At 36.3% G+C, this 26,900-nt stretch overlaps 4 protein-coding genes across 12 annotated transcripts in view; 3 read left to right on the top strand and 1 right to left on the bottom strand.

Moving 5' to 3' along the window:
• The first annotated feature begins 2,684 nt into the window (after nucleotides 1-2,684).
• On the top strand, nucleotides 2,685-14,349 carry LOC149951865 (uncharacterized). 8 transcript variants are annotated; one of them, XM_090168320.1, is made up of 25 exons: nucleotides 2,685-2,966; nucleotides 3,310-3,552; nucleotides 3,648-3,929; nucleotides 3,988-4,036; nucleotides 4,135-4,226; nucleotides 4,296-4,435; nucleotides 4,500-4,596; nucleotides 4,763-4,875; nucleotides 5,043-5,198; nucleotides 5,274-5,384; nucleotides 6,243-6,365; nucleotides 7,566-7,694; nucleotides 7,774-7,942; nucleotides 8,004-8,411; nucleotides 8,472-8,513; nucleotides 9,534-9,623; nucleotides 9,810-10,040; nucleotides 10,106-10,159; nucleotides 10,216-10,449; nucleotides 10,505-11,086; nucleotides 11,561-11,644; nucleotides 11,708-11,752; nucleotides 11,822-11,866; nucleotides 11,939-12,088; nucleotides 12,830-14,349. In XM_090168320.1, the coding sequence occupies exons 1-25, from the start codon at nucleotides 2,840-2,842 to the stop codon at nucleotides 13,270-13,272; spliced, it is 4,239 nt and encodes a 1,412-aa protein (XP_090024446.1). In that variant the 5' UTR covers nucleotides 2,685-2,839; the 3' UTR covers nucleotides 13,273-14,349. The 8 variants fall into 8 exon arrangements, with proteins under 8 accessions (XP_090024446.1, XP_090024440.1, XP_090024447.1 ...); XM_090168314.1 differs by having other exon boundaries at nucleotides 11,822-12,088; XM_090168321.1 differs by lacking the exon at nucleotides 11,939-12,088 and having other exon boundaries at nucleotides 11,822-11,890.
• Nucleotides 14,350-14,764: 415 nt separating this feature from the next.
• On the top strand, nucleotides 14,765-16,910 carry Arpc2 (Actin-related protein 2/3 complex, subunit 2). The gene is made up of 8 exons (XM_090170139.1): nucleotides 14,765-14,952; nucleotides 15,202-15,295; nucleotides 15,363-15,416; nucleotides 15,481-15,713; nucleotides 15,783-16,003; nucleotides 16,066-16,166; nucleotides 16,233-16,333; nucleotides 16,749-16,910. Exons 1-8 carry the CDS (start codon nucleotides 14,879-14,881, stop codon nucleotides 16,771-16,773), a joined length of 903 nt encoding a protein of 300 aa, XP_090026265.1. The 5' UTR covers nucleotides 14,765-14,878; the 3' UTR covers nucleotides 16,774-16,910.
• A 102-nt stretch (nucleotides 16,911-17,012) lies between these two features.
• Nucleotides 17,013-19,873, top strand: LOC149951867 (kelch domain-containing protein 4). The gene is made up of 7 exons (XM_090168322.1): nucleotides 17,013-17,229; nucleotides 17,299-17,390; nucleotides 17,453-17,531; nucleotides 17,592-17,920; nucleotides 17,978-18,240; nucleotides 18,307-18,677; nucleotides 19,437-19,873. The coding sequence occupies exons 1-7, from the start codon at nucleotides 17,116-17,118 to the stop codon at nucleotides 19,851-19,853; spliced, it is 1,665 nt and encodes a 554-aa protein (XP_090024448.1). The 5' UTR covers nucleotides 17,013-17,115; the 3' UTR covers nucleotides 19,854-19,873.
• Nucleotides 19,874-20,526: 653 nt separating this feature from the next.
• jp (junctophilin) overlaps nucleotides 20,527-26,900 on the bottom strand; it is an 82,594-nt gene continuing 76,220 nt past the window's right edge. For both annotated transcript variants that reach the window (XM_090168324.1, XM_090168323.1), the window contains exon 9: nucleotides 20,527-22,067. In XM_090168324.1, coding sequence (XP_090024450.1) covers nucleotides 21,981-22,067 — 87 coding nt within the window. In that variant the 3' untranslated portion in view covers nucleotides 20,527-21,980. The remainder of the gene's footprint in view (nucleotides 22,068-26,900) is intronic.

Here is a 26,900-nt window from a genome sequence, read left to right on the forward strand (position 1 = left end):
AATTAACGTTTAATTATCGCCAACTTTACATTAATTTCAATGTAATCTTATAGGTACCTTGTCAGCCCACGGACATTCTATATAATGTCCGTGGTCAGCCATTCGATTAAGCGTTCTAGTTTGTTATCCGATTTCTATGGTGCGTTCTTAGCGATTGGAAATTATGGTAAAAAGAAAACTTTTTCTAACACTAACCTGTGAAAAGATGTTTTCTTTTGTGTATTTACTCTTACATGATTTAATTACCCAATTTTGAGCCATTCTTTAACTTTAATTAAACATAAGTCGCTTTAAAGATATAAAAAAACCCGCATTAGCGTCGAGCTAAAGTTGGCTAAAGGGGCTCCCAAGTTCAATGGCAAAATGTGTGTAAAGTCAGTAAAGTGCGAAATTTACGGTTGACTCTGCCTGCCTCTGCCAAGGCCGAGTGAGGGGTTGGGTGGAAGAAAAAGCATGCTCAATATTCTTTTTTTTTGCCACCGAACTTTGGAGTCCCTTTAATCTTAGGCGAAATAGAGTGTTAGTTCACCAGTGTGGCGCAGATGGCGTAACTTTCGTTGCCAGCCAAACGAAAAGCACGGGCCAAAGGCAGGGTTTTTTAAAAGTTCTAATCGGACCACGCGTCAAAATTTCAAAAATCTTTCTAGTTTGTTATCCGATTTCTATGGCTTGAATGCTTGATACAAATGCAAAAATATCACTCTATCACTAATGTTTTACGAAATGGGGCTATTCAAATACAGCTTAGTAAATCCGTGCCTTTGAATAGTGTACCACAATATAATATATTATACTTTATTTCAGGATTTAGAAAGTGGGATACACTTATTGCGCTCCTGAGTACGCACTTAGTAACATACAACAGGTAGTCTATAGGAAAGTAGTAATACAAACCAAAATACAAATAGAGAGGCTTAAGGGAGAATTTACACACACACTATGGAAAGTTAATTAATTGAAAAGTGACACTCAAGGGTATTTACAAAGAGTGGATGGAGGTAACCAAAAAATATATATACATAAGTATTATAAAAAGGACGGAGTAGACTAAAAAGTCCAGCCACGAAACTTGTCCAGACGGGATTTAAAGGCACAGACCGAGGATTTAGCTTTTACAATAGAGGGAAGCTCGTTCCAGTTATTAATCACACGTTGCGTGTAAAAGACCCTTTTGGTTAGACTTTTGCATCTGGTTACGAACAAATTTGGTACTATATAATATCTTAAAAGATTTGGCACTGAAAAAAGAAAAGGAGCGCTTTAGTAGGTACAGGGCTCTCATTCCCCGAGCAGAAGCAGCTCTGTAGTGAGTGTCCCCCAACATGCGGGCCGAGAGCATTACCCCTAAATCACGAATGATATGCTTGGACTCATTAATTCGGCCACCAAGACGATATTGGAATTGGGGATTATTACTCCCGCAGCGCAGGACTGATGATTTTGCCGAATTAAAGCTCATACCGTTAGAGCAGACCCAAAGGTCGAGAGCATTTACATCTGATTGAAGCAGCAAGGCGTCGGCCGTTGAGGAAACACCCCGTCCAACCTTGCTGTCATTGGCGAAAAGTTTCAAAAACGACTCCTTGATCACGAGGGGAGATCATTAATAAAGATGACAAAAAGTGTGGGCAAAAACACCGACCCCTGGGGGACACCACTAGTAACCTCGCACCAGGATGAGGCTACACCATTGAGAACAACATGCTGAGACCTATTGCTCAGGAAATCCGCAATCCAGTTAACAATAATGGGGGGAACCTCTAAGAGCTCCAGTTTGCGAATGAGTAGGGAGTGGGGGACAGTGTCAAACGCTTTTCGCAGATCGAGGTATATAAGGTCAACCGAGTTTCCATTGTCAAGTCAGCGCGTGACCTCCTCCATTGTAGACAGCAGGTTTCTGAAGCACTAACGTCTGAGGAGGAAGCCATGCTGGTCATTGAAATTGAATTTTCGCATTTATGGAATGTGTGTCATTTTTAATCCGATAACTTCAGTATTTCGGTACACGGCGATTCCCGTAATATCAGCTAGGCTAGGCTAGGCTAATACCCAAGGCACCACCCTAGGCCTAAGTCATCATGTGACTTTTGAAGCCCTTAATTCAGGTGGCCGGGTTACAATGCGTAGGAGGGTGGTGGCAAGCCCTGCATGCCACGAGATCGAGCCAACAGCTCCCTACACTAACTATTACCGTTAACCTCAACAAGTTTTTATATATGTTGCCAAAATGGTGTGAGAAAATATTTATATGGCGGAGGATAAAGAAGGTGTGTAATTTGGTGCATAGAAATCTCATAGGTAACTAGAATGCTGCCGCCTACGGCCGAGCTTGTCGCCAGTTCGTTTTGAACCTTCAGCCAATGAGAGACCGTAGAGTGGTTCCGGCAAGGAGGATAATAATCCTCCTTGGTTCCGCGTAACTATAGCGGGAGCTAGGCGTTGTCACTCTCTCTGGTGACATTAAATTCTTGGCAGAACCACTCTTTGAGCTCTGATTGGCTGAGATATGGCTATCGTCTGCCACGGAGTTGGGTCCATTTGCCAATTACACGGCAGCATTCTAGTTACCTATGAGATTTCTATGATTTGGTGTGTCGTTTAGCCATGGTTTAGCCCAGGCTTCGTGATTACGTCAAAAACCCATACTTTGAGTAACCAATGAAATCAAGTTGCGCGCTCTCCGCAGACTCCGCCATTTTGAGAAAAAGTCATAATGAATCGTGTTTCAATTTTACGCGTCGTGTAGGCTTTGTGTTGTTTTGTTCGTTATTATGTTTTGTAATATTTATTGGTAAATTTTTAATAATTTTCACGGAAAGGAAAACTAATTGGAAGTAAAATGAGTACCATAGTGCCGGGTAAACTTAAAGTCCTTGAGTTGAGAGCCGAACTGGCTGCGCGAGGATTGGATACCAAGGGTAACAAAGTGGCCCTCGTTGAAAGATTAAAAGCTGCCTTGAAAGCCGGTAAATTATTTTTATCACGCTTTGTAGTGTAGATTTGGTTGCTTGATATGGCTACTTATCATTAAAATCAATTTGACTTCCAAATATTAACTTCTTTATACTTATTGTGATTTCAATAAATTATTTAACAAATCATTGCTTTGTGGGCCTTTGAGTTGACAAACAAATACTGTTATGATTCATGAGTGTTTTAATGGCTGCCTGTTTCAATAATGACTTTGACAAGTAACAGTAATGAAAGTCATAAGTAAATTATTAATTGATCAACTGGGTTGCTTACTTGTAAAAGTGAATTTTTTTAATTTAATAAATATGGTTTAATAATTAATTTATATTATAACAGAGAGTGATGAGCTAGATGAGAATGAACCTTCAACAGAACAGGGAAACAAAATTTTGACAGAAGCAGATGATAATTCACCAACGGAGACTGATATAAATCAAACAAATGCAACTGATTCATCTCAAGAAAATGACAATGGTGTAAAGGATGACGTCTCTGATAATATAGAAAAAGATGATGACACTAATCTTAAGAAAGACAAAGAAGCAATTAATGGAATTCCTTCTGAAGACGCGCAAATGGGTAATGAAGAATATTATTATGGTGGTAGAAAAATTTTTGCTAAAATTGTTTCAAAACATGCAAAACAAAAGTTCTAACTCAGTTATTCCATACAGATGATTACGAGGGTGGAGAAAACTTTGAAGGGTACGACAATTATGAAGAGGGAGATTTCGCTGGCGATGATTATTGTGAAAATAACTTTGAAAATGATAGTAATTTTATTACGAACTCTAAAACTGAGCCAGTAATACAAATACCTCAAATTGGTGAAGCTAAATCTCAACCGCAAATTAAGAATGAGATGAAAACCGAAGCCACATCAGAAACGGAAGAATCGGAAATTAGCCCTGTTAAAAGTTCGGAACCGAACTCAACTGATGTTAAAAATGAACCTGGTAGGGACATCAAACCATTTATTTACTGAGTTACATAGTGAAATATATAATTTTTTAGTAGCTTCTGGCAAATCTGAAACAGAATCTTCACTGAAAGGAGATGATAGGTAATTATGGATTTTGGTTGTTTTAAGTTAAAGTTTTGGTGTTGGAATGTGTTACGACAGAGTCTTACCCAATTTTGCTAATGGTTGAATGTCGTTAGCAGTGAAAATAAGGAAAACATCTCAAAAACCGAAGATGAAGTAATTGTTGAAGCAGAAATTAAGAAACAAATGCATATTAAACTTGATACATGTAAATATATATTTTTGGTTGTTGTTTTCACATTTTTATCATTGATATTCCATTTTTTACATTTTACAGACAATTCTGATTTAAACTTGGTCATAAACAACATTAACTGCACAGCTACACCTTTGACATCAGATGGTTTTGCTTTTATGTGGGCTGGTGCTCGTGCCTCCCACGGAGTTAAAACTGGGAAAGTTTTCTATGAAATCAAGGTGTTTTTAAAGCCTTTTCTTAAACACACTTTGCAATTTTAATATTTACATTTTATCTTAAAAGGTCATGAATCATTTATTCTCCAAAGAACTGGGTGACGAAGTTAATCCTTACGTAGTTAGACTTGGGTATTCTTGCGATGAAACATCTATGCAATTAGGTAATTTTTTTAAATAAATAAAATTTTTGCTTTAAAATGATGGATAAACTTCTTTCCCCGACTGAAACGAATTTGAGGATTAAGATTTTCTGATTATTTCATTGTCTATATTTTACATAAGTGTGAATATTTGCCTGTGTTGGTTTATATCTTGGTAAAATTTCAGGTGAAGAACCCTTGTCGTGGGGCTACGGAGGAACTGGAAAAGCCTCTACTGAATGCAAATTTTTCGATTACGGGGTGCCATTTGCAGAAGGGGACGTTGTGGCAGCTTTTCTTGTAAGACACGTTTTAAGTTATGTAATGTACACAAAATGATGGACAACCTTCTTTCCCCGACTGAAACGAATTTGAGGATTAAGAATTTCTGATAGTTACATTTATATCTTAATGAATATAATATATTCTTGCTCTTGTAAGTTAATACCAATGAATTTTTGCTTAAGGATTTGGATAGCAGCTCTGCCAAAATATCGTACGCTGTGAATGGAAGACCGACTGGAGTAGCTTTCACTATAGACAAATCCACTATCCTTGATCAAGCGATATTTCCTCACATACTGACTAAAAATAGTTCCTTTAGTTTCAATTTTGGTCAAACGGTATTTTTAACCCTTTTTTTTCATTCACAATGTAACTTTAAAATATTAATAACTTAAAATTTTCTTTTTTTATAGTCATATTGCTCTTATTCCGAACAATTTCCTGATTACATTTACATAAACCAAGTAAATGAAGAAGATTTGGTACTAGGAGGTCAGGGTCCACAAAGTCCTGCTGAATGCGAAGTCAGTACCCCCTCAATTTAACATAAATTGTAGGCATATGCGATTCTTGATTTTTGAGTTTTAAGCCGAGCTTCGAGTACGAAAAATTTCATTTTTCCAGTCTCGAGCCGAGCTTTTAGGCTTAGTTTAAAAAGTGGTTTCCAGTCCTTGAATAATTAGGCTTAGCTTAAAAATGGGTTTAGAGTACTCGAATAATTAGGCTTAGCTCTATAAAGGGGAGTTTCGAGTACTCTATGATAGATTTAGCTTAAAAAGGCTCTGATTAGTTGGGTTTATTAAGTAAAACATATTTAAAAAATAAAACTAGATTTATTAACAAGACATATTTGTGAAGTCTAAATTAATAACTAGCCATAGAAGGGATTACACCAAGAAAATATTGGACTGATGAACTGCCAAACAACTGACCCTACATTATGTAACTTATGGTTTTCCAAATTTAAAATTAGTGACCAATCAGAAACAACTAGAACTTGTACCTCCCCCAGTAAGAGATCTTAAGGCTGGACCAAAGGGATTTTTTTAGTAGCTTTCCCCACCATTTTTAAAAGCTCGTGAGTAGCGCCTTGGTAAGAATAATAGTTCTGAGTTCTCAAAAGTTAAGCCTAGGCCGCGATTTGAGGCTCGAACCATTTTCAAGCTTTTCTAGCTGTAATAAGAGTACTCGGCTCAAAGCTCGATCAAGTACTCGCACATTCCTAATAATTTGTTAATGAAATTTGAAATGATGTATAAATTTCTTTCCCCGAGTGATAAGAATTTGAGGATTAAGATTTTCTGATATATTTATAACACCATTTTCTAATCACTTATTGGACAGAAAAGAAGAGGTTTCATACTTATTATTTTGTTTTCTAGATGATTATGATGTGTGGCTTGCCTGGTTCTGGTAAATCAACTTGGGTGTTGAAATACTGTCAAGAAAATACAGATAAAAGATATAATGTTTTAGGGACAAATAACATAATTGATAAAATGAGGGTAAGCATTTGAATTTTTGTTAATTTCAGCACTGACTAATAGCGAAGCGCTGCACTTTAAACGTTTAGCTGCAAACAGTGCAATAGAAATTTGACTGTGTTGATATTTTAGCTTGACCCAAAAAATGGGTTCTAACTTCTTTCTTAATATCAGTCTACAGTTGTTTTGTTTTAATTTTTATATATTAAGGGTTGTTCGTGGATCCTTAGGTCTACATCCTTGACTCCAATCAGCTTAGGGTTGTCAATTTTAAATTTTTTTGGGTGTTTTTTTCAAAAAGTGTGCGAGTCATCCTTTTTGGGTTATGAGTCGAGTCCCGAGTACTGGGAAATTGGACTAGTTTGAGTCTCAAGTCCTCTAAGAAGCGTTAAGAGTCCTACTAGAGTCAAAAAATTCTAGTAGAGCCCAATTTGAGTCCTATAGAAAGTTAATAAAAATCATTGTAATATATTTAAATTTAAATAGACATTGCTGTTAAAAAGAATAAGAGTTAAAGCTAAATAGTTTTATACAATAAAAACACGGTAGCCATTTTTCTGCATTTTATCTCTTCACTGGTAGTACTGCATAAGTTGAGTGTACAATTATTAAAACAAGTAAACCATAGAAATTAGTACTTAGAAAAAAATAAGAAAGTGGTAAAAATATGGACTTGCCCTAAAAAATTGAACTCATCAATAACATATTTGGAACGTTGAATCCTCTTAGAGTAAATTGTAAGCCTCGACTCTAGTACCTAGCGAGTTAGAGGGAGTACTTGTGGTTTTTTTTTAAATCAAGATTTACATAGTTTAAATAACTTAATTTATTTCAATGGAGAAACAAAAAAGGGTTAAAATAGGTTCTTAAAAAATTAAAATACATAGAAAATCTGAGTAAACTAAAATATTAAATAGTAATTAAATTTAATTTGGATATCATTTAATTCAAGATTAGCTAACTGATAAAAGTAAAATATCCATTAATTATACACGATTAAAACCATTAACTGTATTAAAATTGATAAAAGTAAAAAAATCTTAGTGCCAACCCTGGTACTCACACACCACTACAATTTATCATTCGTTGTTTTTCCTTCTACTTAAACAATATCTGGTTAAGAATTTGTATAAATTGGGTGAAGACAGTTTCAACCCATTAAATTATATTAAACCTCTCTCTGTATGATCGCTATTTTATATTTTTGTGTTATAATTTTAGGTAATGGGTCTACCAAGAAAAAGAAATTACCATGGTAGATGGGATGTACTTATTCAATTATCAACGCGTTGCATAAATAAACTTTTTGAGATTGGCTCGAAATTGAACAGGAATTTCATTTTGGATCAGGTATCATTTTTGCTTTAGTGTTAGTTTTTTTTTTTTTTTCAATGTTTCCTAAATTGATTTCCTTTTATTTACCTTAAAGACAAATGTGTACCCCAGTGCCCAAAGAAGGAAAATGAAAAGTTTTAGTAAATTTAAAAGAATAGCCGTAGTTCTTGTACCTTCAGACGAAGAATTTAAGAGAAGGACTGAGAAACGTGAAAAAGACGAAGGCAAAGATGTTCCTGACTCTGCAGTCCTCGAAATGAAAGGTAAATATATAAACAACATTTAATGTTATAAAATGATATTTATTTTTTTTTGTGTTTTCAGCAAATTTTGCTCTTCCAGAAGCTGGTGAGGTATTTGATGAGGTTAAGTTTGTAGAACTACCTCAATCTGAAGCAGAAGTGCTTGTTAAACAATATAATGAGGAAGGAAGATCAGTAGTCGGTGCCCCAGTAAAAAGAGCGCGTCTTAGTGATTCCCCCGCTGTGTTTGTAAATCAAATGCAGGAAAGAAACCGCCAAAGAAGTCCCCAGTCTAAAAGGCAAAGAGAAAGCTCTAATGATTCCAGGAGGAGAAACAGAAGTTCGTCTCATGATAGAAATCGTTCGAGAGACCACTCTCGCGATCATTCTCAAGATAATGACCGATCTCAAGGCAGATTTGGTAGGGGATTTGGTAGAAATAATAGACAAGATGGAAGAGACAGAGGTGGACGCGGTGGTGGTTTCAGAGGTACATTTGTTGTGATAAAAGCTACGATTTACTAATTTTAATTTGAAATTTATTGTTCAGGTCGAGAAGGCTTAGGCTATGGTAATAGAGGAGGTGGAGGAGGTAGTTATCAATTAGTTTATTCATAAATTCGTGATTGTTTTCACATAAGTGTCTTTTTTGTTTTAAATATTTACTGAGAGCCATTGAAATTGCTGTGATAGGGAACTTCTAACAGCTTAGGCCTGTAGTTATGCTCGGACAGCTGTTAAGAATCTTATTTGCCAGATTTTTGAGCCTGTTAGGGAATTTTCTACAACAGCAAAGTGAAACTAAAATTAAAAACTAAAACCAAGTACGTCAAATTATTTGGTATTCGAAATAATATTTTAACAGGACCGAGTACCCAGTTTGTATTGTTTCAATGTTTTAAATATTAGATTTTTCGGTATGTGCGAGTCTTGATTTTTGGGTTTCGAGCCGAGTTAAGAGTATGAAAAATTTCACTTTTCAAGTATTGAGATGACCTTTAAAATTTTATCGAGCTTTTAGGCTTAGCTTAAAAAGTGGTTTCCAGTAATTGAATAATTAGGCTTAGCTTAAAAAGGGGTTTAGAGTACTCAAATAATTAGGCTAAGCTCTTTAAAGGGGGGTTTTGAGTACTCGATGATAGATTTAGCTTAAAAAGGCTCTGATTAGTTGGGTTTATTAAGTAAAACATATTTAAAAAATAAAACTAGATTTATTGACAAGACATATTTGTGAAGTCTAAATTAATAACTAGCCATACAAGGGATTACACCAAGAAAATATTGGACTGATGAACTGCCAAACAACTGACCCTACATTATTTAACTTATGGTTATGCCTATAGATTTTGTATTTGACATACCTAGAAAACCTATCATTGATATCCAATTTGGTCTCCAAAAAAATTGTATTTGCACAGCACTGTCATTAGAGCTCCATCATTCGACACGTAGTTATCACTATCGTTAATTTATTTCTACTAGTTTTACACTAATGGAGCATCATTATAGACATGTTTTATTATTTCACTTATACGTGCTTTTAGTTTGAATTTTTGTTTATAATTTTGTGTTTTGTTAATTACTTAAATTTTTTTACAATTTTGTATTTTAGGGAGAGATAATTTTGGTGGCCCTATGGGTGGTTGGGGAGGTGATCAAGGTTTTCGTGGAATGGATGACCAACGTGGAGGAATGGATAGAGGTGATTCTAATTTAATGCATGCAAACTATTAGAAATGGAACATGAATTCAACAATAGTGCTTAACTGTATTTTAACAGTAATAATTTATCTAACATGTTTGGAAATGTCATTAACTTCAGTTGGTTAATAACTTAAATCATTTTACTCAGTTTTGATACATCTAACGTTATCTTCTGTTGATTTAGGACGAGATGATATGGGTGGTTTCAACCGAAGAGGCGGAAGTCCAGGAAATAGAGGCGGTGGTGGACCAGGCAATAGAGGAGGAGGTTTTGGAGGCGGCGGCGGAAGAGGTGGTTTCCAGTCTGGAAGAGAAGGATTTGGAAACAGAGGCGGTGGAGGATTTGGAAATAGGGGAAGAGGAGCTGATGATAATGGAGGGTATGGCTCTAGGCGTGGTGGTGGCTCTAACCAAGGTAATATTTCTTGTTTCCAGAAATAGGTGGTATTTGCAATTTTAACAAACTTTTAATTGCTTTAGGCCGAGACAGCTTTGGAGGAAACAATTTTCAAGGAATGGGTGGCTTTAACCAAGGTATGAATCAATTGTGTTTATTTTTAATCACGTTGATTAATTATTTTTTTTTTCAGACCGAGATAGTTTTGGAAATAGCCCGAACCAAATGTCTCAAGGTAACTTTGGTGGCCAGCAGGGCAGTGGTGGCCAGCAGGGCAGTGGTGGCCAGCAGGGCAGTGGTGGCCAGCAGGGTAGTGGGGGGCAGCAGGGCAGTGGGGGGCAGCAGGGTAGTGGGGGGCAGCAGGGCAGTGGGGGGCAGCAGGGCAGTGGTGGACAATTCAGTTTTGGAGGAAATCAAAGTAAACAAGGTTTGTCTTACAATTATTTTACATTTTTCCTTTTAATTAAAATGTTGTTTCTCAGGATTTGGAAATGAAATGAACAGTCGGAACAGTTTTGGAAACAATCAAGGTGGACAAAGCAATTTCGGGAATGATCAAAGTGGTTTTGGCAACAATCAGAAAGGAAGAGGTGGTGGATTTGGAAGTGACCAAAGCAGTGGTGGATTTGGAGGCAATCGTTCGGGGCGTGGCAGTTTTGGAAATGATCAAAACTCTGGACGAGGCAGTTTTGGATCTGACCAAAGTGGTGGTGGTGGTGGTGGAAGACGAAATTTTGGAGCGGATCAGAGTGGTGGACGTGGTGGTTTTGGAAATGAGCATAGTGGAAGAAGCGGTTTCAGTAACGATCAAGCTGGAAGGAATAGTTTTGGGACTGACAAGAGCTCACGAAGTAGTTTTGGCAATGACCAAGGTGGAAGAAACAATTTTGGGCAGAACCAAGGTGGAAGAAGCAATTTGGGTAGTGACCAAAGCGGAAGGAACAATTTTGGTAATAATCAGACTGGACAAAATAACTTTGCTGGAAATCAAACTGGACGCGGCGGAAGTTTTGGAAATAACCAAAATCGATTCGGAGGTGACAAAACTGGACGAAATAGTTTTGGTAATGATGAAACCAAAGATAATTTAAACTCGTACCCTAGATTCGAATACTGAGAGCTTTCACATTGACGATTTTGTTACGAAGCGTTTACCCTTTCCCGGCATGTGACCTCAGAAAAATCAGACTCCATCGGTTGCGGCACGGACAACTTTGATCACGCGCTATATAGCGTGACAGCGCATGATCGAAGTTGGCCGTGGTTGCGGTAAGGCGCAAACCATGGAGCGAATTTTTTTCTGAGTTCCGGCGGGAAGTGGGTAAACGCTATCGGCAACGCGCGAGAGAGTGACTTCAAAATCTAGGGTACGAGTCTAAATTATCTTTGATGAAACTAACCAGAATACGTTTGGTTATGATAAAACTGAGAGCAGTTTTGGCACTGACCAAACTGGCCAGAACAGTTTTAGAAATGACCAAGTTGGAAGAGACGCAATTATGAGACTTGTTATTTATTGGCTGATTTTTTTTTTCAAGGTGGAAATAATGAGCAAAGTACTCCAAGTGGTAAAACGGGTTATGGTAATAGCCAAAATAACCAAGGTGGACGGGATAGTTTTGGTATACTGTTTTGCTATTCTTTGAACATTTGTGATTTTTGATTTACCGTATGTACATTTTCAGGTGGAAATAGTTCTCAAAATAGCCAAAGTGGTCGAAGTAGCTTTGGTAAGGTCTCCTGACCCTCAAAAAGGATTTTGGTATATTTAATCTTTTTTCTTGGCTTATGTTAATCAGGTGGTAATTCGAATCAGAGTGGTCAGAATTTGGGAAGTGGCTTTGGTACTGCAAATTCATCTGTAACAGGTGATCAGAGTTCTCTAAGTTCTCAAAATACTCTTTCTTATGGTCAAGTGACTTATGGAACCAGTCAAACTGGACAACAAGCCAGCTCAACAGTGGGTTCAACTTGGTTAATGGCCGGTACAATGCCAAATTTAAATCAGTCAACAACAACTGGAGGACAACAAAATCAGTACCAACAATTGCAGCAAAGCGCTCAAGGCAAGACCTATCTAATTTGGAAGTTTGGGCCATGGCTTAAATTTAGAGGGGTGACCAAATGGTAACACTTTGTCCTGCACCTGGAGAAGCTCAGTTTGATCCTGCTTTTAGCACTGGGTGAATCTAGGATACACTACCACACGTATTCAGGGTTTCGAGTTCTGTTCCCACTGGTTTATAGAAATTTTACGAGTGGTTCAGGCTGGTTGTTCCATATCCGTTTGTTCCATATACACTTGTTGAGGTTTAGCGTAATATTAAATCAGGTTGCATGCTACCGCACACTTACACAAACACATAAATGTACAGAATGTCTAAACTACCTACTAAATAGGAGGCATGAAAAATTGGAAAAATTATCACCACCATCTAATTTGTCTTAGTTGTTACTTTACTTTTTGTCTTCATTGCCTTCTGTTTATAATCAGAAAATATCCAGATGGATAAGTTTGTTTTAAATCAGAACAGAATGTGAATATGACATAGAAGTAACTATAAAAGTAAATTTTCAACAAAGGTGTGAAATGATGAATTTATGGCTAAGACAACCATTTTTGTTGGGTGCTAGACCTCTTTTAAAATTCATTTAGTGCGTGAAAAACATGTTTTCTAGAGGTGATTTTTAAAATTGAACAAAGAAGTTACCAAAATAAGGCCAAGGACTAGATGTTTATCCGTTGACTCATTTTATAAAGTATATTATGGCAATAAATATCTTAAATCTTTTCATTTACATTTTAGGATACGCCCAACAGACTGCTGCTGCTTACACTGCAGCGTATAATCAACAATTGGCTTACAACCAGAGTTACAACCAAAATTATGGTCAGCAGACTGGAACGGTAACTCCTACAGCCAATCCTGCCATGACTGGAACTGCTTCGGTCGCAGTTGCCGGTACTGGCTCCGTCCCTTCGATGACACCGCAAGCGTACGCCACCTCAACGCAAGCTGCTTTGCTTTATCAGCAACAATGGCAGCAAATGCAGCAACAGACAGCTCAACAAATGACGCCAATGACGGCTCAGTCTTATCAGGCTTTAACACAACCAGCCATGGCTGGATATACAACAGGACAAATGGCGACCCCGTCTTATCAACAGGCTTTACAACAACAACCGACTTCCGTGGCTGGCTATACAACCATGCAAGCCAGTTACACAGTCCCTCAAAAGTTTAGTTAATTTTAATTGAAGATTGAAATGATTTAGATGTGAAAGTGGGAAGGGTTAGATTACACAAAACTCTACATAGTATTTCTAATTATAGATCTATTTTACCTAATATTCTTTCGCACAGCTGGGTAAAAACCCGCAAGCTTTATATTATCATTTGAAACTTTACTTAGATCAAATTATTTGAAAATTGCAGTGAAAACATAGCACTCTTTCTTTCACTTCATAATTTTAGAAATCATCGGAGTAGTAGGAAAAACATTTTGGTTTATTGATAAGATGAGAAACCTGAAAACCCTTGTATAAACTACCATCGAGAATATTTCATTATCGATATCACTCATTAGCTCATCGATACAAAAATTAGCCTTTGGCCATTTTAATTTGAAATTCTCACTTCGTCTCATTCATCATTATGATGTTAATAGGATGAACGCGTTGTTCAATATCGATGTTACCCCATAATCCCCTGATTTTGTTTAGCTCTTATAATGGCAATCAATGGTTCTTATTCCTATTGACACCAAATGTGGGTTTTGGATTTACACAGAGAGAAAGTATAGTCTGATGATTTATTTTAACAAGTTTGCCTGTTATTATTCGTTCCAAATAAAGGGCAGTCCCATTTCTAGTGACTGGGAAACACGGGATCGAAAATTAACAAACCGAAGTACACGGCAGCGTTGTTAAATTTGATTCTGCTTCTCCTGCTACTTTCGTCTAATTCCTAAAAAGGAATAAGTTCCATTCGCCATAACATTTGACTATACAAAATTTAACTCTTTATGTAATGTAGAATCCGTGCATTTTTATCGTAATATTCTTGACATTGCTCTTTATTTTAACACTTTTTTGTAACCCCAATTAATTTCCATTGCAAGAAAAAAACTTTTATTAAAACAAAAGAGACATTGATTTTTATGGAAAATTGTGGCGTTTTCATGCAAAGAAAAACCTTTTTGAAGAGCTCTCATCATTGTATTTAAATTGAGAGTTATCCTTGTATAAAGTAAAATGTCGGCTTCATTTTTTGGTGATATTGTAATTGTTTTTCGTAAAAAGAAAATTAAATATCTTAAATTTTTAGGTGGTTATTTTTCAAAAGCATGTTTTATAATCAGAGGAGCTGGTAGCCTTTCTGCCTGAATTGGTGCTTTAAACTTGAGATTAATAATCTAAGCTTACTTTAAGCATATTTTTAAACCGAGGTTCGTACTTTTCTCTTGATCCCCCCCTGGAACATTGTTACATTTTGCATTTCTTTGGTCAATTTCTTACAGGAATTTTAAATAATTGCGTTTTTAACTTTTTTTCGTTAGAAAAAGTACAGTTTTGGCTTTACTCAGACCAATTATACATATTACTGTACATTTTCGTCGCGTTGAATTTCTAATCAAGAAATACTATGGAAAAACCTGCCCATTTTCATTTTGAAAAGCGCGCTTATGCGGTCTTCAACTTGTTTAGCGGCTTTCCTTTTATCTCTATTTGGCAAATTGCCATCATTGGTATGACGTCACATCACTAGAGGTTGAGTGCCATAAAAATTGGGAGGATCCTTTTCGAGTTGTAATTTCTAGCTTAGATTTTTAACTATTTTGGAAATTATCAGAAAATGATCCTACTAGAAATAAATAACCGAATAGTTGAAGATATACTGAGGCTAAAATTCAAAAATGCGACGCAGGGGTAAGTCTAGTTGCGAAGGGAAACAAAACAAAGTTGCCGGTAATCGACTCAATAGTTGTTGAAAGGCCAAGGCCCTTCTGCTTTGTCAAGCAGAGCCTCAAAGGAGTAATGAAAAAATAAGGGTGGACGCTTACATGCAGGATATTGGATGTTAATTACAGTTGATGTACTCAGTAAAAGTCATTTACCGGCAAGCGAGCTAACTGAATTGAAGTTTTATAACTGTACCGAATTTTACCCTTTTATAAGGTCAAAACCCGAATCTGTTGATGTTATAATTGCCGATTTTGATGGTGTATTATTTCACATTTCTAATCCAAATGGGGACAAGACTAAAATTAGAGTATGATCAATTTTATTTAATTATGCCTTTCCACAAAGTAAAACATTTGTCGCATTATACAATCTAGGTTAGCATATCCCTTAAGTTTTATAGAGAGCTGCAAGAACACGGTGCTGATGAGGTGAGTTGTAGAATATACATTGAATAGATGAGAGTGGTATTACATTATAAATGCTTTATTGAAGCTTCTACAAAGAGAGTACGGCTCGCTACTAATAAGTCCAGAAGAAGGCTATAATGTAACCCTTCTGTTTGATTTGGAAAACATTCCCGAAGAATATGAAACCTTAATTACAAAAGCTGGTCTTTTGAAAAGAAATTGTTTTGCTTCGGTATTTGAGAAATATTTTCAGTTTCAAGAGAAGGGAGAAGAGGCTCAGAAAAGAGCTGTTATACATTATCGAGATGATGAAACTATGTAATTTAACTAATTTTATTCAAAATAAATATTTGAACACTCATCGTCACATTGTTTTTGGTATTGTAGGTATGTGGAAGCCAAACCAGATAGAGTTACGGTTGTCTTTAGCACAATATTCAGAGACAAGGATGATGTCGTCATTGGCAAAGTGTTCATGCAAGAATTTAAAGAAGGCCGTAAAGCTGGTCATACCGCTCCTCAGGTTCTTTTTAGCCATAGAGAACCACCTATGGAGCTGGCAAACACTGATGCTAGGGTTGGGGACAATATAGGATACATAACATTTGGTAAATTAAAGTTAACACAAAATTATTTTAGAGCTGAGCTAATGATCTTTTTATTTGCATAGTTCTTTTTCCGAGACATACTAGTAAACAAGCAAGGGATAATACAATTAATCTTATTCATATCTTCAGAGATTATTTACATTATCACATAAAGTGTTCCAAAGTAATTGTGTAATTTAAATTTATTTTACACCATTTTAAAACATTTAAAAATTAAATAATTTTTAAGGCGTACATCCATTCAAGAATGAGAGCTAAAACTTCAGATTTTCTGAAAGTTTTGAACAGAGCCAGACCAGAACCAAAACTAGTCGAAAAGAAAACAATGAGGTTAATATACACAATATTCAGGCTGCGTTCATCTACTAAAATCTTAAAATAATACGATACTTCTGATCACGTTACCATTCGGTCTGATTTTTAAATGGTTGTTGAATGGCAAGACGCTCTTAACCCTTTTGAAAATGAATAAATCAAAATAGCGAAAAGCAGAGAAATCTTCTACGTGCGCGTTCAACAACCATATTTTTATTAAACGTATCAGAAAAACCTGCTCGTGCAACAGATTAATTTGATACCTTCCCGATACCTATTGGGATGTCCCAACTGGAAGAAGCAAAATTCATTCAACAACTGTTACGGTTTTTCTGATACGTAATCGGGAATGAATCAGAAGGTTGTTCAACGCATCCTCAGGATAGGGTTTTACAAAATTACTAATAGTAATGTTGAGTATTTTTTTCAGCGGCCGAACATTTGTACGTTCTTGAGACATTTTTCTTTCTTTCTCGCTGTTATTTCTGTTGCGAAAAAATTTGTTAATGAGAAAAAAAGCTCAACAATATAAAAATATGTAATGGTAATTTTTATTGCCATTAATTTTATCAAATAAAAATAATTACGAAAGCCAAAAAGCTTTTATTTTCGCTTTTTTGGGCGGATAGGTGGCGCTTCTTATGTATAAACACATTTGTCTACATAATAGTCGTCTACTTATCTCATCCTTGCATTGTCACTTGTCAGGTTTAATTGTTCCTCGTGTAGCCATACTAGCCAATTTGTTTATTATTATTTTAACGGTAACTCGAGTATACCTTTTAAGTAAAAGTAAAATGGGGAAAAAAGATAAAAAGAAAGAAAAAAAAATTAAAGGTGCTGTAAAAACTGCTGCTAAAACTGAAAAGAATGCCTTGAAACGAATGAAGAAAGAGTTTTCTACCAAAGGAGTAAAGCTAATTTATTAACCAGTGATTGTATTTAAATGTAGACTCCTTTAAAATGATTTAAAATTATAGGAAGATTTAGATGCTATAATAGCATCAGTGCAAGAGGAGGAACGTAAAAGGAATTTGGTCACTGAAAAACTCACCGAACCACCATCATCTAGGTAACAACTTAGTTTATCTTATGATGTAATTTAATGTACCATTAACAGTAATTTAAGTACAGGAGTGGGCTTACTATGTGTGCAAATATTGAGAAAGATGAAATTGCATTTTTCGGAGGGGAATATTTTAATGGAAACAAGGTACCTTTTTACACTTTTTAATAGAGATTGGGTTATTTTAATTAAAATTTAGCATTTCAGACCGTGATGTACAATGAATTGCTTGTCTATAATAATAAGAAAGCCAAATGGCTAGAAATATCTTGTCCAAATGGTCCCCTACCAAGATGTTCACATCAGGCAGTTTTTGCACCTCATTTTGGTGGCCAGTTGTGGGTTTTTGGTGGAGAATTTTCTAGTCCTACTCATTCACAATTCCGACACTATTCTGATTTGTGGGTTTTCCACTTTTCTGAAAAGAAATGGGAACAAGTAAAAGCTAGTGGGGGTCCATCTTCTCGCAGTGGACATCGTATGGTGCTTTCTCAGAAAAGATTAATAGTTTTTGGAGGATTTCACGAAAGTGTTAGGTATGATTTGGGTATTTTATTGCAATTTTCATTGGTCTAAAATTTTTAATTTTCCAGGGACTATAAATATTTTAATGATGTTTATGCCTTTGATTTGGAGACCCGTAAATGGTCTAAAATAGAAGGGAAGGGTAATGGGCCAAGTGCAAGATCCGCTTGTGTAATTTCCTCTTTGCCTGATGGAGGTGTATTAATTTATGGAGGCTATAGCCGTGAGAAAGTCAAGAGAGATGTAGATAAGGGCACTGTTCATACTGATATGTACACGTTAAGACCCGAAAAGAGCAAAGAAATCCCAGAATGCGCTTCGAATGATTCTGGTATGATTATTGTAAATATGTGCCCTCAATTTCTTGTTTTTATCCTCAAATGAATCCTCATTTCAGGGACTTCCATTAAATGGAAATGGAATTTGGTTAAGCAAAGTGGATCGTGTCCCAGCCCACGTTGTGGTTTTTCACTGGCAACTGTCCCACCAGGCAATCGTGCAGTTCTCTTTGGTGGTGTTTTTGACGTGGAAGAAAATGAGGAATCTATCCAAGGACAATTTTACAATGATTTGTATTCTTTGGATTTGGAGTCTTATAAATGGACGCAGTTGCACTTAAAGGGGCCTAATACAGGAGTGGGTGAGGAAAAAATGAAGCGTAGACGGAAGGTCAAAGATGAACACATGGAAGGGGATTCTGATGAAGGGGAGGGTGCTAATATAGATCCCAAAGTGGAAAATTTGACAATAGAGGATAAGGAGCAAGTGGTAAATGGGTTTTGCTTCTTGCAAATATCATGACTTTATAACCAGTTGAATTAACCCAACCTATCTTCTGCCATATGGGTTAAATAACAATTTTACCGATTTAATAGAAAAAAGGCTACGGAGACCAATTTTACAAAAAAAAAAAATTCACCAATAAGGGTAGATGAGGCAGATAACCATGGTCTTTTAAACATTGATCTAAGTAATGTCAGTTGCAAAGGTGATTACTTATGTCAGGGCCTAAAATAGTGGGCAGTTCTGGCAGTTCTAAAATCGGATTTGGGCAGTGCTATTTATTGTTAATTTATCGCGAAAAAGTATGAAAAATTTAAAATAGCTGATTACCTCATGGGAGATGTTGTGGTCGGTGTCTCTTTCCGGTACATATTGACCAACGCAGCCAATTTTGCTGAGCTAAGTTACTTATTGACAGTCATTTTTTCTCTCTCATCGGCGCTTTTTTAGCTAATTGAAATTATGTTTTGGGGGTACAGTTTGTATTTGTCAGTTCTAAAAAATGCTTATTTTAACCCCTGATAACCGTGATCTTTTAAACTTTGATCTACATAATGTCAGTTGCATAGGAGATTACTTATGTTCCCTTTCTGGTGGTATCAGTACTTATTTGCTGTATTAGTAAAAAAAATTGGTATCAGTACTAGAATCAGTCAACACTAAAATATAAGTACTCCAATTATGGTTATAAAATCTTGATCTTAGTTGTATATCTTGGGATTGATGGTGTACGTTGAAATTTAGGTTGCTGATGATGGCATCTTTGTTGTTAAAATGGGTCCACAGTCAACATCCGTTGAAGATACCTCCAAGTGTAATGTTGACGAGGCCACTCCGTCCAATCGTAACAAAGCCTTTGTTCCACATGCTAGAATGAATTCCTGTCTAGTGGCCAAAAATGGCATATTGTACTTATTTGGGGGCACATTTGAAGACGGTGATAGACAAATAACGTTAGCCGATTTTTATATGTTGGACTTGAAAAAACTTGACGAATGGAAAATCCTAGTGGCTATGGATGCCAAAACTCAAGAGTGGCTTGAGTCAGATAGTGGCTCTGATGATGATAAATCAGATGATGATGATGAAGAATCTGATGATAATGATGAAAATGACACTGATGATGATGAGGAAAAAGATAAAATGGATGTAGATAACTAATTCAATTTGTTGAAAATAAAGTTTTCTAAATTGGATGTGTAATTTGGTAGTTTCAAGTACTTAAGCTTATAAAAAATCCACGGTAGTTGAACAAGTTTCTATACAAATCATTTTTATTAGCACCATTCACACCAAAAAAACTTAAAAAGTTTTGTGTGTGTATCATAGTTGACCGAAGTAAAAGGTGTGTCAATTTTAATCAGAACTTTGGAGGGCAAATAGGGAAGTAAAATTGGCCAATTTATGGTACATATAATTGCAATAAAATAAAGTTAAGGTACCGGAATAGTTAACAACAATTGAATTTTTTTTAAATCAAGCCAACTTAAATTACCAAAATGTATTTATACTAAATTTGGTATAAAAAAACGCGAAAAAAGGAAGAGTTAAATATTGAATCGATTAACAATCCACAATATCGTAATAATAGATTGAGTATCTTTTTTTTTTGCTCCTTTTTTTACAAGATTTACCAGAGATGTAGTAGTAAAAATTTGTGTGAAAAAGTTGAGGATAGGTTTTGAGGGAGAAATGGGTTAAAGTTTCAGTAGTGTTCCTCTTAATTTACTTAAAAGAAGTCACGATAAATATTTAAGAAGATAGTGTAAAAGAAAAGTCATAGTTTTTGCTTATTTTTATTTTGTTCTAAACAAAGTGGCATTTTTTTTAATATATATCAGTCCGTGAGAATTTTTTTAAGAGCTCAGGCACGGGGAAATCACAGACCATTTTGTTTTAAGTTGAAAAGTGGTGGGCAGATTTGTATAGTTAAAAATAAAATATCGGTTTTCATAATTATTTAACCAATCACTAAATAGATAACAAATAAAAGGGAAAATAATTGATGGTGGTTAAGAAGTTATTCTTAAATACCGGTTAATAATTTTCAAAAAAAACTTTATACGAAATAATTTTAAATTATTTCTATTTGGAACAAAAATTATGAAGGGAGTTCAAACCACAGGGCTTTCACGAAGGATACTTTATTTTATGTAAAGTAATGGGCCAAAATAAGTACTAATTCCAAAAAATCGAAAAATCAGTTTCTTCAAAAACAACTTAATTAATACCGGTAACGTATTACAATTCTCCCAGTACGGTATTTAGAAAATTTTCCCCATTGTTTTTTAATATGATTTTTTTGCATTTTTATTAATTTTTTTTCCTTCATTCTGTGTAAAAAGCTAGTAACATACTGCGTAAATGTTTCTCTTTTTTTTGGCCTACGCCTAAGTTTTAATAATTTTTTTATTTAGTCACCAAAAATATTCTTTACCATCCTAATATTTTTCTCAATAGCTTTAATTTTTTAATCTACCGCAAAAACAATCATTATAAAAACTTTTTTTTATTAATTCTTCTCCGATTTTGTACGCTTCAGAATATATATCTTTTTTTATTTTAATTCACTTCGATGTTTTTATGTAAAAACTTCTTCCGTACCTCGACCCGACAGACACGTTTTGGAAAAAACATAAGTCGGAACCTTCTTGTTCTCATTCTTTCCCTATTTCTCAAAGCCCCAAATCGTCAATACAAAGTGATGGTTTTTTTTTAATTTATAATTGAATCTCGCCATTTTTTGTTTGCGCAACTTCTTGTAATATTTCAATAATAATAATAATAATATTTAATTATTAGGCACACCAGAGAAATCTATATATCTTGTCATTTTTTTAATCGTAACCATCGTTTTAAAAAACATTTTTCTTTTATTTCTAAAAATGAGAAATTATTTGGTTATTTAATAGTTTTTCAAAAGTGCGGAGTATTTATAATGCACAATGTGGGATTTTTTCCGAGTTTTTTTATTTCTTTGTTTTAATTAATCGTTATTTTTTTTTTGGTCTTTTGGTATAATTTTTAAAAGTTTTAGGCATTTTGATTTTTCTTAAACAAATTTCTCGAAGAGCGCTTAAAACTCACTGCCGCCACCGCGAATTTTTAATAAAATTTTCGCATCATTTGTCAGAAAGTATAGTTTAAGACACGAGCTTTTTTTGTAATTTAAAGAACGTTTCGGTTTCTGGAACCTTTTTCTTTCGGTATTTTGAAAAATTGTACGAGTTCCGACAGATCGAGAAATAGTGTTGTTGTTGTTGATTAAGTTAAATCTTTAAACGGTTGTTACGTCAGTAGCTTGAAGAACATGATTGCTAAACTGATGTTGATGAATAGAACCAACATCACCAGCTGCTGTCTTGAAAACCAGTCCTGGAAATAAAATAAATATTATTTAATAAAATCTATAAGAAAAATACTTTGCTTCACGCCTAAAAGAGGGCGACACCATTTGTTCTCTCGCTGTTGCCCAAGGTTCTTACAAGCGGCATTGTTGCCGCCATTCCCCATCACGTGACAGAGAAGGCCATGGCTGTAACGTATTTTTGAAAGAATTTTTGGCCAGATTTTAAATATAATTTATGTGAAAACCTGCTCATTTATCGACGAAAGTTTGAAACCATACTTTAGTATACAATGAAATGCCGATATCTCAATTTCGATTTACAATATTGCTATATGTTGAAAAATAGTCTATTCACGTAGGTTATTTCAGCTCTATAAAAAAAAATCGACTTTCTGGCTGGCTATTTAGCTAATTAAAAGATAGGGCAGTGGCTTAGCGAGAAACTGGTCAAGGGGGGTGTCAGACTATGTAAAAGTTAAAAGGGGTAAGGAAGTGCGTAAAAATTTACTACCGTCAAAGATATGCCCACCACCTTAGGCCTAAGTCATCAAGCGACTTTTAAAGCCATTATTTCAGGTGGCAGGGTTACAATGCGTAGGAATGGGGGTGGCAAGCCACGCGAGACAACAGCTACCTGCACTAAATATTACCGTTAACCTCAACAAGTTTTTATGGAAGGGGAAACCCCTTAAACTTGCACTTGCAAACTCAACGCCCAGTGCCACAAGCTGGGATCGAACCCGGCTCCTCTTGCTGCGAGGTGAAAGTGCTAACCACTCCGCCACCCCACCTTACACGAACAACTCCCCTTGTCTACGCCACTGAGATAGGGTACGTGTCTTGCTGTTAGTAGGTGCATACTGCCTAACTAAAAACAACCATAATAGTCTTGTCTTGTATAACATGGCGGTGCCCATAAAGTTTATACAGTGTAAATAATCCATTTACCATATTGCTGGCCAGTAGTGTATGCATGATTTTTAAAAACTTTGATTGCTGGCTGCTTCAGAAATTAACTTAAAGGGTGAAACCTTTAAGAAGAGAACACCTAATCTCCTCCAATGTGAAACTAAGTCAGGGTGGGGAGATTAACGGTAATAGTGAGTGTAGGGAGCTGTTGGCTCGCGTGGTATGAAGGGCACCCAATTTAAAGGCATTAAAAGTCGCTAGATAACTTGGTGGTGCTTTGGGTATTAGCCTAGCTGATTATTGTGATTTTTATTATTATGAAATTTTGTTTTAACGAGATTAGCGAAGGTGAGCACGTGCTCCACGATTCATAAAAGTGTTTAACCTGAACCTGTAATCTATGAGCACTCAATTGACGCTTCATTAAAGCGGTTGGTTACGGAGCTCCCCATTCACTTTGAGGACGACTATGTTCGGGATGCTTTACCGTTTCACCCCCGATTTTGGTGAGAAAATGGAATAGTCCAGTCGCCATAACTCACACTTCTTTTAGTTTTTAAGCATATATTAAAGCTTTTGCTATTTAATAATTAATTGATTATACTCCTCGTTTTATAATTCGGAGTTATTTTTATTTAATTGTGCATTAGTCCTTGATTTCGTTCGAAATTTAGTTAATAGACGCTTCAATAAATCATCCTCCAAGGAAAAGTTTCCATTATTTTAACAAGCAATAATTAAACCGTGACTTGTAGGTCCTGGCTTTCGGAAATATTACTTCTTGGTAATTTCGTTGAAAATGTTTTATTGAAGCGCCTATTCCCTCGGCTTTTTTGAGACTACGCGTGGCCTAAATAGGAAGTGCCGAGGGGTTAGTCACTTAAGTAATCAGGTGTACAAATCATAGGTAATCAGTATCACGGGACTTAACTTAAAATAATCACCATAAATCACTGAAAAATTGTGAGTAATCACTGGAAATCACCGAAACATTGTGAGTAATCACTGGAAATCTCTGGTAATCACCGAATATTTTACGAAAATCAGAAATCAGGTGTATACAATATTTAAGAGTGACTATACCATCTCGGGAAGTGCTGCTGTTGAACGTTAGCCACTACGAAGGGTTTAATTAAACCATTCTTCCTCCATGATTAAATCCGCACAACTATCGCGTAGTCTGAACTAAAATGTTTCTTGATTTTCCCATATTTTAAGAGGTAAAACTACGTGGCAGAATTGGCACAAACTGCACAGTGACACTAAAGCTCATACCCTTAGCGTAGCACGCCAACACCACAGGATAACTCACTTAGAACTGAATATTAAAAGTTTCCCCTTTGCCCAGTTTCACGGTGCGGTTGGTTTCCCCACGCCATTTTGGTTATTCATTATGTTCCATATTTATAGTGAATAATCTAATTTCTCATTTTTGCCACCGAATTAACAGAAGCTAGGAGCAAAGATAATTTAAACTCGTACCCTAGTTTCGAAATCACTCTATCGCGCGTTGCCGATAGCGTTTACCCACTTCCCGCTGGAACTCAGAAAAAAATCGCTCCATGGTTTGCGCCCATAGAAATCTCATAGGTAACTAGAATGCTGCCGTGTAACTGGCAAATGGGCCAAACGCCGTGGCAGACGATAGCCAGATCTCAGCCAATCAGAGCTCAAAGAGTGGTTCTGCCAAGAATTTAATGTCACCAGAGATAATGACGTCACCTATCTCCCGCTATGCCGGAACCACTCTACGGCCTCTCATTGGCTGAAGGTTCAAGGCGAACTGGCGTCAAGCTCGGCCGTAGGCGGCAGCATTCTAGTTACCTATGAGATTTATATGTTTGCGCCTTACCGCAACCGATGGAGCCCGATTTTTCTGAGGTCACGTGCCGGAAAAGGGTAAACGCTTCGTAACAAAACCGTCAATGGGAAAGCTCTCAGTATTCGAATCTAGGGTACGAGTTTAAATTATCTTTGCTAGGAGTAACTAGGTAGCGCGTGTTAGCAGACGAATGTAACCCTGGCAGGGAAGGTCAAACTCCCGACATTACTCACTCGTGGCGCGACAGTCAAGAACGCAGAAAATTTCAAATTTCAATTATAATTCGTGCTGCGAGGATAAGACTCTTAAACGCGCCTCCCCAATCGACCGCCATTACCTAAGTCTACGGGAAGGGTGATGAAATAACCGGTTTTGGGGGGATAAAATTTATGTGGTAGAGCGCTTGCTCGTCGGTTGCCTGTACGATAATGGCGGTACCCAGTAAACTTTTCTAAAAAGACTGTATAGGCTCGCAGAGGGATTTTCTACCACGTTCTAGTTTGTGCGAGTAGTGTCGGAAGCTTGACATTCTCTGCTAGTGTTATACTCTCTTTAATGTTTTTTTCTAAGCCAGAACAGTGAGTCCTTCTAGATTCTTGACCCGTGGACAAAGGTTTTTGAAATCCGTGGCAGTGACCGCGTCACCAATTAATTAGTTTTCTTACAAGGCGGCCAAATTACACGATGATAAAAACGATTTCAAATTCGACCCTTCTATTAATAACCGATAATGACCGAAATAAAGTACTTGAAGGGCGACAAAAAGTGGCATGGGGAAAACTACGTGGCAGAAACCACTCAAATTGCACCATGATACTGAAGCAAGTACCTTTGGCGTTGTACGGCAGTTGCGCCACAGGCGTACTTTCTTTCAACTAGATCGCGCTATATTTTTTCCCCTTTCACCGGTATCACGGTGCATTTTGAGCAGATTCTGCCAATTAGGTTTTCCCACGCCACATTTGTTGTACTTTAATAATAGTAATAATAATATAGATTCGGCCTGCAGCCTTTCAAAGAGCTATCAACTTAGTCAGCAATAGGCTATATAATCGCTTCTAACTGGATTCTTTCGCCTTTGAGACACGACATACCTTAGCCAAATTAGTCAAGATTTTGAGGCCGGGAACTCGAGTCACGGAGTAAAGTACTCTCGGTAGCGAGAAATAGAGAAGGGTGCGCCAAGAGAAGGGTGCGCTGTTGGCCTAATCCGAGCTTTGAAAGACGTCTGGCATTGAGCCCGCTGGTACAGGCGTCTTGAAATGAAAACTAAAACACTAGACTAGCTTTTTGTTCGAAGCTCTGAGTCTTGCCTCGCCGGAGATTTTCGCGGAGTATACCTAGACTAAGATAGACCTACTGGATGGAGGGCTAAAAATGTTCTTCCGCTTTGCTCGTTAAGGGGAATACGGCTTAACCTATTTTACGAAACCATCCCAGGCATACATGTTGCTCGAGAAATACCAACGTAGAATTAGTTCTTGGAGAAATATTATTACGTGGAGAAAATGAATTTTCACGCGAAATTAACGACCCCGAGAGAACATTTTAACGCGTGGTTGAATTTCGTTCAGGGCCCGGTTTTAGGAGGAACTTCGTTTTGGATAAAGGCTTTATGTTTCACAATGGTTTATTAAGGCCCTGTATTACTTTTGGAATGTATGTATAGAGAAATAAATTATGATTTAGTTGAATCCGTGATGCAACTATGAGGCCGAAAGGGTTGGAAGCTTTTGCGGGGTAAAACTATGAATAATCTTGATTAATATTTAAAACGGTATACATTTTTAAGTACACTAAAGCTACAAAATTTTGATTTAATCTGGTTTAATTATTAGGGGGTGTTTTAGTAATTACACGATGATCTGCGTATCGTGAAAAACTCTTTGATTTTTTACAAATAAACGAAATTAAGAAAGAACACTGAAAAAAATCGTTGTATCTCGCCAGAATATTTATCAAGATTTTAATATCACTACTAACCAACCAACTTGCCCTATATGTAAACAGTCTAATATATTTCGCCTTGGCCATATTTAAACATTATAGGGGGCTCTGTGCTGAATTAAATTTTGTTTGCGCAATAACGCCGAAAATCAGTTCGGATAATTTTTTTTAATTGTCATAC

The sequence above is a fragment of the Leiobunum rupestre genome, chromosome 3 (assembly GCF_980474605.1).
Source record: "Leiobunum rupestre chromosome 3, qqLeiRupe1.1.hap1, whole genome shotgun sequence".
Lineage (NCBI taxonomy): Eukaryota > Metazoa > Arthropoda > Arachnida > Opiliones > Sclerosomatidae > Leiobunum > Leiobunum rupestre.